Source organism: Calonectris borealis, chromosome 6, assembly GCF_964195595.1.
Source record: "Calonectris borealis chromosome 6, bCalBor7.hap1.2, whole genome shotgun sequence".
NCBI lineage: Eukaryota > Metazoa > Chordata > Aves > Procellariiformes > Procellariidae > Calonectris > Calonectris borealis.
In genome coordinates this window covers 21,551,716-21,564,677 of record NC_134317.1, presented here as the reverse complement: position 1 = coordinate 21,564,677, position 12,962 = coordinate 21,551,716, and the positions used below count along the sequence as shown (strand labels likewise).

At 36.3% G+C, this 12,962-nt stretch overlaps 1 protein-coding gene across 13 annotated transcripts in view; it reads left to right on the top strand.

The window, feature by feature from the left end:
* Positions 1-9,874, top strand: part of LOC142083561 (sodium channel protein type 2 subunit alpha-like) — a 52,262-nt gene extending 42,388 nt beyond the window's left edge. For 11 of the 13 annotated variants that reach the window (XM_075153122.1, XM_075153119.1, XM_075153114.1 and 8 more), the window contains exons 20-26: positions 295-417; positions 688-969; positions 3,409-3,466; positions 4,264-4,397; positions 7,399-7,503; positions 7,914-8,184; positions 8,306-9,874. In XM_075153122.1, the coding sequence (XP_075009223.1) occupies positions 295-417; positions 688-969; positions 3,409-3,466; positions 4,264-4,397; positions 7,399-7,503; positions 7,914-8,184; positions 8,306-9,486 (2,154 nt within the window). In that variant the 3' untranslated portion in view covers positions 9,487-9,874. The remainder of the gene's footprint in view (positions 1-294; positions 418-687; positions 970-3,408; positions 3,467-4,263; positions 4,398-7,398; positions 7,504-7,913; positions 8,185-8,305) is intronic. The other 2 variants (XM_075153121.1, XM_075153120.1) reach the window with 1 other exon arrangement.
* Positions 9,875-12,962: the final 3,088 nt, after the last annotated feature.

Below are 12,962 nucleotides of genomic sequence, written 5' to 3'. Positions count from 1 at the left end.
TTCATTTTGCACAGGTATGATGTACATTCTTCTAAGTAGCACTCTGTGTGTGATGAAAATTCCAGAGATTAAGGTCTCTTTTTGTTTAAACTGTTCTGAAATTTACATGCAACGTTCTATTAATTTTGTAAATTTTTTTTTCTTTTTTATTTGTTCTTGCTAGAAGCTTAGGGTCCTTATGAACTTTTTTCTGATATTCAGATCAAAGTTTTCTTCCTCTAGGCATTACATTTGTATTGTGAGGCTATTAAAAAATTTTTTTAAAAAAAAGTTGTTTTGTTTTGTTTCCTCTAGGTCTCCTTGGTTAGCTTAGTAGCTTACGCCCTTGGTTTCTCAGAACTCACTGCAATTAAATCCCTCCGAACATTAAGAGCTTTGAGACCTCTAAGAGCTTTGTCACGCTTTGAAGGCATGAGGGTAAGAAGAAAAGAAATAGTCTGTAAAACAAATCCGTAAAAATATGCCTAATTATAAAATCACGGAGGAACACTGAACTGCATGTCTGTTTACAAGGCCAACAGTAGCATGTTTGATTTTAATACATTTGTTATTCCTTTTCTGTTGGCATTATTTCAATGTATTTTAATGTTTTACATTAAATCTTTTGCTATATTTGAAAAAAAAGTAATCTTTTTACTGCTCTACATATTATTTTTAAAAAGTTTTTTTCCTGTGTTTATTTACTAGGTGGTTGTGAATGCTCTTACTGGAGCAATCCCATCCATTATGAATGTACTCCTGGTTTGTCTTACATTCTGGCTAATTTTCAGCATCATGGGAGTAAATTTGTTTGCTGGCAAGTTCTATCAGTGTGTTAACACCACAACTGGTGAGCGATTCCCACCAGAGGAAGTCAGTAATGTAACTGTGTGCCAAAATCTTAGCATCACTGCTAAGGATGTTCGGTGGAAAAATGTGAAAGTGAACTTTGATAATGTTGGAGCTGGTTATCTTTCTCTGCTTCAAGTAGTAAGTGTATAAATTTTGATAAATTAATTTTCCAGCTTTAAGATTTGTAGCAGTAACATTTAGTTCCATAATTTTCAGTGTTATTTTACAATATATGAATGGATAAGGGATTTGATTTTTATAATTGTGTTCTATGAAGCTAATTAATATCGCTTATGGTAAAAATCTGATACATTCTATGGCCATTTTGGAAGACGAGGAATATCTAATATCTACCAGATGGATATAAAGTTCCTTTGCACCCAACCACTAGTACCTTTTCAAGTTCTACAGAAATACGGTATCTAGTAAAAAAAAATGCAGCTAGGATTAATTTTCTTTTATTTACGTGGTCTGTTAATGCACGTTGACTTAGATTTTTACCATGGTAGTCAAATAGATACATTCTGGGGCTCATCGGATCTTCAAACAAGAAGAGAGCCAACTATTGATTTAGAAAAAGTTTTTAAATTCACTTTTTCCTTTCTCTTCTTTTCCTTTTTATTATTCCTATTAGTCCCACTCCAGTCATTGTCTATTATTGTCAAGTGGGTTTTTTGGAGATAGTTTTTAGCTTGTTTTTAAACTCTAGATGAGCAGTTGCAGAATTTACTAGTGCTAGATTTCTAAGCACAAGCCTTTTTTAGAGGCAGCATTTGTAAATTGGAGCCAATAGGACAGAAACATATATTCCTAATCGGGTTCGCTTGACAAACTGCTTCTGGGAAAATATTTGTGCTCGCAGGCACTTGGTAATTATTCTGTCTTTAAAAATCTCCGACTGGTAGTATTTAGTAGTTAGTATTGTGCTAGCAGGCTACCATCTGATTGCTCCAAGGAGTAACAGTAGCTATTGCTAAATAGCACTAGGCAATTGTATAAATTACCAGTGTAGAGGACAGCAGTGCTTTTAGCTTTTGTAGCATATCTTGCATAGAATGGTTCAGCTATGTAATGTTTCCAGTAAACATACCTTTCATAGCTTGTTTTTACTTAATATAATAACTCACAGAGTAGGTTTGATGGAAGGCCCACTCGATGGATAAGGAATTGGCTGGATGGCTGTGTCCAAAGATTTACAGTCAGCAGCTTAATGTCCAAGTGGAAACCAGTAACAAGTGGTGTCTGTCCAGGGTCTGCACTGGGACCAATACTATTCAATAGCTTCATCAATGACATAGACAGTGGGATTGAGTGCACCCTCAGCACTTTGCAGATGTCACCAAGCTGAGGGGTGCAGTTGATATGCTTTAGAAGGATGGGATGCCATCCTGAGGGATCTTGGCAGGCTTGAGGAGTGGGCCCATGCGAACCTCACGAAGTTCAACAAGGCCACGTGCAAGGTCCTGCACCTGGGTCAGGGCAATCCCCAGTATCAGTACACACTGGAGGATGAATGGATTGAGAGCAGCCCTGCAGAGAAGGATACTGGTGGACAAAAAAATTGGACATAAGCCAGCAATGTGTGCTTGCAGCCCAGAAAGCCAATCATATCCTGGGCTGGATAACAAGAAGTGTGGCCAACAGATCAAGGGAGGTGATTCTCCCCATCCACTCCACTCTCATGAGACCCACCAGTACAAGAAAGACATGGATCTCTTAGAGTGGGTCCAAGAAAAAGATTAGAGGGCTGGAACACCCCTCCTATGAAGAAAGGCTGAGAGAGTTGGGGTTGTTCAGCCTGGAGAAGAGAAGGCTCCAGGGGGACCTTACTGTGGCCTTTCAATATATAAAGGGGGCTTGTAAGAAAGACAGAGAGAAATTTTTTTCCCAAGGCCTGTAGTGACAGGACAAGGGGCAACAGTTTTAAACTGAAAGAGGGTAGATTTAGATTGGATATAAGGTAGAAATTTTTTTTTAACAATACAGTGTTGAGACACTGCAACAGGTTGCCCAGAGAAATTGTGGATGCCCCATCATTGGAAGTGTGTGATATAGTGAAAGATGTCCCTGCCCATGACAGAGGGGTTGGACTAGGTAATCTCTAAAGGTCCCTTCCAAGCCAAATCATTCTATGATTCTATTACTTTCTTAAGATTTCTTGGGACTACTTGTCTTCTGGAGTATCGTCTAGGACTATTTGCATATTCTGTCTGAAAAATGCCAACCCATGGTGGCTGATTTTTGTTGTCTTCCTTCAATTTTTTGGTAGTCAGAAAGTTAGAACTGAGAGCCTTGTTATAAATTGCAGTCTTTCTGTTATGCTCAGATATTGATTGCAACTCATCCCACATAGAGTTTATATGAATTTGCATGAAGATAAGAATTTATTCAGTGTTTAAGTATTAGGGAGAAGTATTCCACAGTAGATTACTTCCTGTGAATACTTCACTCGTGTCCAGACTTTTAATATTCCTTTTATTTTTGTGGGTGCAAATACATTGCAGAAGACAGTGTCTTATTTAGAATGTTTACAAAATTGGAGCTTTGATAGAAAATATTAACAAACTTTGTTTTTAGGCAACGTTTAAAGGATGGACGGACATCATGTATGCTGCGGTTGATTCTAGAGAAGTGAGTGCAATATAAAATTTACTGAGTGAAAACAAATATAAGATTGATGTAATGCTTCTTGAATGGCCGTGGAAATAAAGTAAAATATAAAGAATTAAAATGTAAACCCTTAATAAATTTTCTATGTAAATCTATGCACTATAAAGTAGTTAAGTGCATATACTTTTAATAGGTAAAAAAAATTATGAGTAGATCTACATAAAGTATTACTAATTTAATAAGTCATCTGTAAATAACAAAACTAATGAAATCTGGTTTCCTATTAATTTATGTCACTCAGATCATACAGATTAGGAAACAAGTTTTTCATGTGTCTTCAAAAATAACCCAAATAATCAAGTGACATCACTTGCAATAGCTAATCCAGAGCTGCAGACTCAGGCAATCTCAAAAAATAAAATGGCTGAATTTTGCCTGTTTTTCTGTTAATGGTGGTATTTGTTTCTGTCTTTCCTGTATCCAGCTCCTGATTTGTATAAAGTCCATAGAAACTGAATTGCTTTTGAGATTTGCACACTTCTGTCAAATTTAGTAGGAATTACGTGAAACATCAAATGTCGTTAGAGAGGAACTGGCAAACAGAAAGGGGAGGAATGGCAGGTCTGTGTGTGCAATTACAGACACCTGTATTAAATAGATTTTCAAGTTCAAAGATAAGGCAAGTGTAGGGTATGCTCCAAAATAGCTGGTTTTCCCTCCAGCATCCAGCTGGATGGAACTTCTGTTTCTGCTCAGTATTCTGTAATTTGTCTTAACTGTTATTTGTGATGTATTGCTGTTTTTCTGTGTTACAGGAAATAGGGAAACAGCCCGAGTATGAGTACAACCTGTACATGTATCTCTACTTTGTTGTCTTTATCATCTTTGGATCGTTTTTTACCCTAAACTTATTCATTGGTGTCATCATAGATAATTTCAACCAACAAAAAAAGAAGATAAGTATCACATGTTTCATTTTCACAACACTTAATTGTTATTGAGCATTCAGCAAATATGCAAGGATAAATATGAGAATCTGAAATTTGTCATAGTAATAGGAACAAAAAGAAGAAATCAGCTATTAAGATTTCTTTTTATTCCATTCAAAATAATGAAATAATAGTCTTTGCTTTTTAAGGCATTTGAAGTAATTTAAACTTACATTGAGTGTCTGAGCGTTCTCCACATCCCTGTACGGCCCAATGATATGTTGTACATCGGAAAGTTATGTATGGTTTTTCTCTTACCCTCACAGTGCTATGACAAAGCTATGTGAAAATGCAGATGACTTAATTCAAGCAAATAGATGATGGGGAAGAAAAGAATATGCAAAACTACAAATATCAAAATTGATAAACAGATAATGTATAGCAGTACTCTGAAGGCCGCCTCAATTACAAAGAGACTAATACAGACAAGCTGAATGCTGGAACTACTGCTCTGTATTGTAAGACTAGAGAGGGTTAGGAAACTATCTCATGAGTTAGTAGTGAATTTGCAAGAGAAAGAAAATTGTTGACATTTGAAAATGTGTAGTTTTCCTTTTCAACTGAAGTTGTTTCTATTATTCAAATGAACACAGGATTGTGTCAAGAACTCCAGGAGCATTTAAATAGATTAAAATGCAGGCTATGATAGCAAATTAAATTCTATTTGCTATTTAAACTATAAATGTTGTCTAAGGTCTACAATAGTCTTATTTTTCTGTACACATTTGGAGCAGAATCATACTGGAATATTGATTTGAAAAAAAAAGTGAGTGAAGTAATAGCAAGGCAGTACATAATTTCTTCATTTGTGATTCTAGATGGTTTGTCAAGTTTGGTTCATTGTACTGAAAAAAGATATTGCTAGACTTACTGCAGTGGAAACTTCCAGTAAATCTTTCCACTTGAGGTTGGAGTATGCAGCTTCATATGTTGCTTCTTCAGATCCTTTGAGTCTCTTATCTGCAGACCCACATAATAGAAAGAATGTGTTTGTGGTTCCAAACCTGATGACATGTTCATCCTCCAAGATGTTTGCACGTCCCTTGGAATAAACGTCAGGGGCTTCCAGTACTTAGGAGGAAGGTGGTTCAGTTTCTCATCCTTGGAGAGGAAGACTAAGTTTATGTACACACTATTGGCATTTTTGTCAGTCTGTATGTAACAAGGTGACCTTACTCAGTAATGAGGTGATTATAAATTCTATTCTGTAGTCATTATGACTCAGAAGGCGGAAAAGGGTTCCTGCTAAAGTGCTTTTTCTGGCAGTGTGCTATACACCCCTTGTACATTTGTAGCTGTTGTAACTGTCACCAAGAAAGTGAAATACTGCAGGTATCACAAAGGACAACAATTAGGCTGGGGAAAATTCTATTTACATGCTATTCTTCAGTTTCATGTAGCAAATTAGCAAACATTAGTCACCTGAATTTGAATTTATAGATGCACCCCTGCTCATAGAAATGTGCAGATCACGCAGTGCGTGGCTACCCAGCAGTATTTTTCTTGTCTCTGTTCTGCCTTCACATCACTGAGATCTCTCCATTTCGGGCAATGTTGTTGTGATATGAATGGGAAAGACCTCATGTTGCAATGTACTGTCCCTGTGCAGTTAAACTGTGTACATTTCTTTGGTCCCTATGTGCATCCTACTTTTATTACCTTAGATCCCATGGGGAAAAAAATGTTCCACTAGCTGTCAAATTCCTAAGCATTATGGTCTTTAAAGGCATATAAGATGTATCTCATCTTGAGACCGCTATTCTCCCTATGGACAGCACACTGAGACAATAATGACTTGTTCACTCTTTGATAGCCATTACATCAACAAGGCAGCAGAAGAAATCCCCAGTTCAGTGCTAGTTCCCTTATAGCTTTTTTTTTTAATTCCCTCTGGGTAAAATCTCCTGACAGAGTCACATCACGTTTCCACCATAATCAGCAAATTAATTTCTTGTTTTTCTTCCAAGACCCTTACTCTCTAAGAACTGAATTTTACTTGAATATTTGGCTTATGAGGAGAGCATGCTAAAAAAGATCTCTTTTGACTTCTAAATTTTCATGTCTATATGTAGCCACAGCTGAAAGACTCAAACACATCTTCATCCAGATTTATCATTACTTTCTCAGTAAGATTGACACTGCATTTGACAAAGTCAGTGTGACAGAGTCACAGAATCACCTGTGACTCTGAAATTCATTTCCAAATGCCGCTGCTTTGGCAGCATCCATACCTGGAATGTACTTACAAATAAATGCATGAAAGAAAAAAAGTAGTTGCTTGTCAACATAAATTGTATTTCTGACAAGTGTTTCCATATGTGTATTACACATACCAGTCTAGATACCCTTTTGCTCAGGCTGCTGTCCTCTTATTCAGGCAAGAAACCCCAGAGTAAGCCCATGCTTCTGATGATCTCTGTACAATGTAGGGGGATGATCAAGCCTCATATACACTGGGGAAGTATTATCGTGGCAAAAAAACATCTGAACTGAGATACCTGTACTGACATGATAAAATGTGCATTCTGAAAAGTAACATCAGTAATTTCTTTTTCCTCATATGGTTTCCCTGAAGGCATATTGACTCTCAGTGAATCTTTCTACCTTTGAAGCTTTTTTATTTCTGATTGATTGATTTACAGTATGGAGTTTATGATGTTAGATTTATAAGTATCTATTGGAATGTGTATTTTTACAAGGGTTTTTTGTACATATTTAATTGAATTAATCAGGTATTTTTTTTAAATAACAAGTAGATAGAAGTTCTGCGATTTTTCTCTGTTCCTTAATTTGTTTTATTTTTCCATCAAGACTTGTCAGATATTTTAACAATCTTTGATATAATTACTGTATTTTGGTAATAATCTATAAGAATGAATGTATCGTTCATAAAAAACATGTTCTGCAATGCTGTGAATTAATGGATTTAAAAGCTTGGCTGTAATCAGTTCTATTTTTATTATTTTACCTTGGAGGTCAAGACATTTTCATGACAGAAGAACAAAAGAAATACTACAATGCAATGAAGAAGCTGGGATCCAAGAAACCACAAAAACCTATACCTAGGCCAGCGGTAAGAATGTGTGCTATTCTTGTATCATCTACATTTGGGAAGAAATTGCAGCAGTACATTAACTATCAAAAAATTTCTCCCTTAATGCTAAAATGGTTTAGGCCTACTTCAAGTTAGCCCTTCATTCTGAATTGAAACATGTACATTTTTCTGTTCTGCAGGAAAATTCTGCCATATTTGTTATGCCCAAGGAAGTAGAGAATCAAAGAATCTGAAGAAATAGAAGCCTGTTGGGTTTTGAGGGGAAAAGTTAGAGCTGGCAAATAAAGAAGTTACTGGACAGTGCTTTTCTTAGATCTTTCAGCCTTTTCCTTGATTGTATTTTGGGGAAGGAAGAAGGAAATGTCGGAGAGGAAAAGGATGTTTGTTACGTACAAGATACTATCACCTTTTCTTTTTTCTCCCCTCAGAACAAACTGCAAGGTCTGGTGTTTGATATCGTAACAAAGCAAGCATTTGACATCACCATTATGGTTCTCATATGTCTTAACATGGTCACCATGATGATAGAAACAGATGACCAGGGTGAACTGATGCAAAATATTTTATACTGGATTAACTTGGTCTTTGTTGTCCTTTTCACTGGAGAATGTGTCTTCAAACTGTTCTCACTCCGTTATTATTACTTCACCATTGGCTGGAATATTTTTGATTTTGTGGTTGTTATTCTTTCAATCGTAGGTAAGAAATTCTTATATTCAAAATGAAATATAGTGAGACATATTAAATATTTTTCTAAATTTCTACAATGATATGGAGATTAAGTGATAATGTATCTTGGTTTTATTTTTTTCTGTTTTAGGTATGTTTTTAGCTGAGATGATTGAAAAGTATTTTGTGTCCCCCACACTATTCAGAGTCATCCGACTTGCCAGAATAGGTCGAATCCTGCGTCTCATTAAAGGCGCTAAGGGAATCCGCACTCTGCTTTTTGCTTTGATGATGTCTCTTCCTGCCTTGTTCAACATTGGTCTGCTCCTATTCCTGGTCATGTTTATCTACGCGATATTTGGCATGTCCAGCTTTGCCTATGTTAAGAGGGAAGCTGGTATAGATGACATGTTCAACTTTGAAACGTTTGGCAACAGCATGATCTGCCTATTTCAAATTACCACATCTGCTGGCTGGGATGGTTTGCTAGCCCCAATTCTTAACAGTTACCCAGACTGTGACCCTAACAAAGCTCATCCGGGGAGCTCCGTTAAAGGTGACTGCGGCAACCCTTCTGTTGGGATTTTCTTCTTTGTCAGCTACATTATCATATCATTTCTGGTAGTGGTGAACATGTACATTGCTGTGATTTTGGAGAACTTTGGTGTTGCTACTGAAGAAAGCGCTGAACCCTTGAGTGAGGATGACTTTGAGATGTTCTATGAGGTTTGGGAAAAATATGATCCAGATGCAACACAATTCATAGAATATAGCAAATTGTCTGATTTTGCAGCTTCTCTGGATCCTCCTCTTCATCTACCCAAACCAAACAAAGTCCAGCTTATTGCAATGGATCTGCCCATGGTAAGCGGCGACAGAATTCACTGCCTTGACATCTTGTTTGCTTTCACAAAGCGTGTTTTGGGGGAAAGTGATGAGATGGACGCCCTCAGAATACAGATGGAAGATCGGTTTATGGCAGCCAATCCTTCAAAAGTCTCCTATGAACCAATTACAACTACATTAAAACGAAAACAGGAGGAAGTGTCCGCTACTATCATTCAGCGTGCTTATAGACGTTATCTTTTAAGACAGTCAGTAAAGAAACTTTCATTTATGTATCGGAAAGATGGGGTTGATCTGCTTATCAAAAAAGATATGATTATTGGTAAGCTAAGTGAAAACTCACCTCCAGAGAAAATGGATATGTCTGCACCCGCCACATCTCCGCCTTCTTATGATAGTGTAACAAAATCAGAAAAAGAAAAATATGAAGATGACAAATCAGAAAAAGAAGACAAGGGGAAAGACAGAAAAGGAAATAAAAAGTAAAAGGAATAAAGAGGTTGTCCATGATGAATGTTCACAAGCCTGAGAAGATGACATTTTTATCAACAGCACTCTTATTGGAGGACTATGCCAAAATGACAAGTTTTTACATATTTACTGCTACAGTCAGTGCCTGTACCATTCACTAGCAAACTCTCAGTCTGTAACAGGGAAACAACCTTGCCAGAAGAATAGTTTTTATTATCAGCTGGCACTAATAGAGAGGAGACACTAAATTTCTACTTGGACTGTAGGAACTCTTAATGGAGTGCAAGATTACCAGTCCTAATAAGTCTGTTTTTTTGTGGAATAAGTGTACCCACTGTGTACATTTCATCTCCTATGTATGTTCTATGTGTGTCAATTTTTTTCATGATCTCATTTGCTTTAATTCACATACTGCTATTTGTAATTCTACTGTGCTGAGAAAAAAACTAAATACTCCTGCAGAGGAACAGAAATGTCAGGAATACGTAATTATGGCATCATAATGTGAACATCGTTCCCTTCAAGCCGCTTTTAAAAGCAGAAAAACAAGATTCCGGATTATCGAACCTCGAGGTCTAGATCAAATCAACAGCAAATGATAGAAAAGAACAGAGTCTAGCTAGAGAATTTACCAAAAAAACAAACAAGGGAATAATTTTCGCAGAAAAGAGGTTGGTAGTTTAGTTTCTTGGTTTTAATATACTTATGTTTAATACTTTTTAGTAATTCTTAATTTATTATACAGTCCACCTCAGATACAGTGATTTAAATAAATGATGCTACACACACAACTCCTGTTTTGAAAAATGCAAAACTATGAAAAAAACATAGTTACTTTCAGAGTCCAATATATCTTGTATTCCTGAGAGATTTAAACAGTTCTTTTCACAGAAAAGCTACGAATGCCGAATTGTGCCTACAGGGAATTACTGAAATTAAAAAAGTGGTAGTCTTTTTTTTCTTTTTTTTAACTGTAGACCCTGTAAGTTCGTGAGTAGCTTCCATACTTCATTCCAAAGTCTGTTCTACACTTCTTATTTCACATGAATATATCCCACTTAGGACAATAATCAAAGCTATGTGTATAAATTGATAGCAAAGTACCTTTTGGGACAAGTACTACCTTAATGTATATCTCAGGCTTCAATTTCCATACGTTGGCAGGATGGGTCATGCCAGAGACACAAAATATGTATGTCAGAGGTGGTTTTGACCCCCCCCGTGGCACTTTAGTGAGGTTTCCACTCTATGTAGTGCAATCTTCCGTAGAAAGCTGAGATGACCAAAAGGATGTACTTAAATCAGCTTTGTCCTGCATTGTGGTTTAGATGACTTTTTTTATCATCAAGGCTGACACTATATATGTAGGTAAAATATCCTCTGTTATTTAATCAGTTGTTTTACGCAGTGGTACCTGTTTGAACAAAGAGACAATGATCTAAGTACTGTATTTATTGTGTCAAATATGTACCCTAGTAAGTGTAGCTTATAACATTTCCATACATAGTATGATATATTCTGTAATACTCCAGATAATTGGGAAGCTTTAACTGATGCATGCTTGCTGCTATTATCCTACAGCTATTAAAGTCTAAGATGGAAAGACATGAGTGGTAAAAAGAAAAAAACTGTTCGACAAGACCATCCTTCCTCATACCAGTACGCAATAGTTTGCTGCTATTACAGATTTTATTTTGTTTGAGTTTTGTAATCAGGAAATATGCAGTAAATAACCAGACTACACAGGACAAATATATTGCTTAAAATGTGGGGCTAGAAAAAAACTTTTATAATATATATCTATTGATCTATTCTTGTTATTTTGAAAATAGTTTTATTTTATAACATTTTATACTTGTTATAAGAAATTACACATATCTTCATGTTGTTAGTAATTTTTATTGCTGTCTATCTGTGACACTTTACTGTTGGGAAACCTAAGATACAATGTGAATTGGCAATTGCAAGTTTCTGCTAATTATATTAAACATATTTTAATAAGGAATAATTTTAAAAGAAATGGACAGTACAGTTCTTTTTCGATCAGTAGGTAGGTCTTTGTATGTGAAACAAGATAGAAGGGTTTCTTTTGAAATTATAATCCTGTCTGTCAATTTTCAGGGTAATCTTAGTCATAGAAACATTGCTTTTCCCTGGTGTTAGTCTCGCACTGCCTGCTTTTCTTGTTGATTCATACTGCTGTAGAAGCGCTTTAAGTATAATTTGTTATTCCAAATCTTTCGTCATGAGAATGAACAGTGAACTTGTGCAATGGGCAGTGGAATACCTTGCATTTCTTATAAAAGAACTAGAATATAGATGGGCTCCTGCTTTTATAGAAACTATTGGCTCATAGTGTACTGATAAACCGCATGCAGGAGGTTGTTTTACCAAGAATAACTACATTGCTAACAACCCAAAAGAATAAAGATAATCTTTTTATGTACTTGTTTTAGTCTTTGTGTTTTTATTGTATGAATTTTATATAGATTAACAAGTAATGATTGGTAAGATTAAGGGGGAACCACTTTAGCAGTGAGGCAATGTGTTCTAGACCTCTAGATCACATGTTGCTTTATGACTTACATCAGTATCAGCTTGTCACTATCTAGATGAAATGAAATGCTTATGTTGCTTGGGCCAGAGAAGTTTTTCTAGAATTCAGAAAAGAATCACATTCCAACTATGTTGTTTTCTGTCAGATTTTTACGAGAAGCCCAGGAAGAGCTCCAGTGGTATCCTTTGGTGGCCAAGTCCAGTGGAGTCTGTTTCCATGTTCTTGCTGAGCAGCAGATCCAGCAGACACTGCTCACCCTGGGGTAGTTGCTCTGGGACCTACCACCCAAAGAGCACCACAGGGGGATAACAGAGTCGCTTTAATCCCATTCCTCCATGCCTGCCAAGAGAAGGTTAGAGGTGTTAATGGCCACCCCACAGCTGTCTTCAGGCAACTGATGCCTTTACAGAGTCTAACAGGCATGGTACCTAGCAAGAGGTTACTACGTACAGGTGGCAGGATATGGGGCAGGGTGTGGGCAGGTGGACCTGTGCATGGAATAATGAATGCATTTTTTTCCATTCCCATTTCTGTTGTGAAGAGTAGCTGCTGTATACTTGGGCCAGTATAGCTAACAGGGAAAAAAAACTCAAATATGCTGTGCTTTGAGGGACAATGTGTATGTTTTTAGTAACTGTGTCTGATTTGAATTAAAACTACTTTCTTTTTTTTTTAATCCAGAATAGTTATTGTTTTAGTATCTTAGTTGCTAACAATAATTACACAAAGCAATAATGTAAATGCTTTAAAAAATCTTGGTCATACTCTTGAATTGCTGTTTAAAGAACAAAATTGCTTTAAGTCAGTGATGGATAGGTACGAAGTTAACTTAAAAATTCTATATGGAATAAGCATGAAATGTGTATGTAATAATTTTTCTACAAATTTGGTAGTGTGCAGAACTACATGAGGTCATTTATAAAATCATTTTACC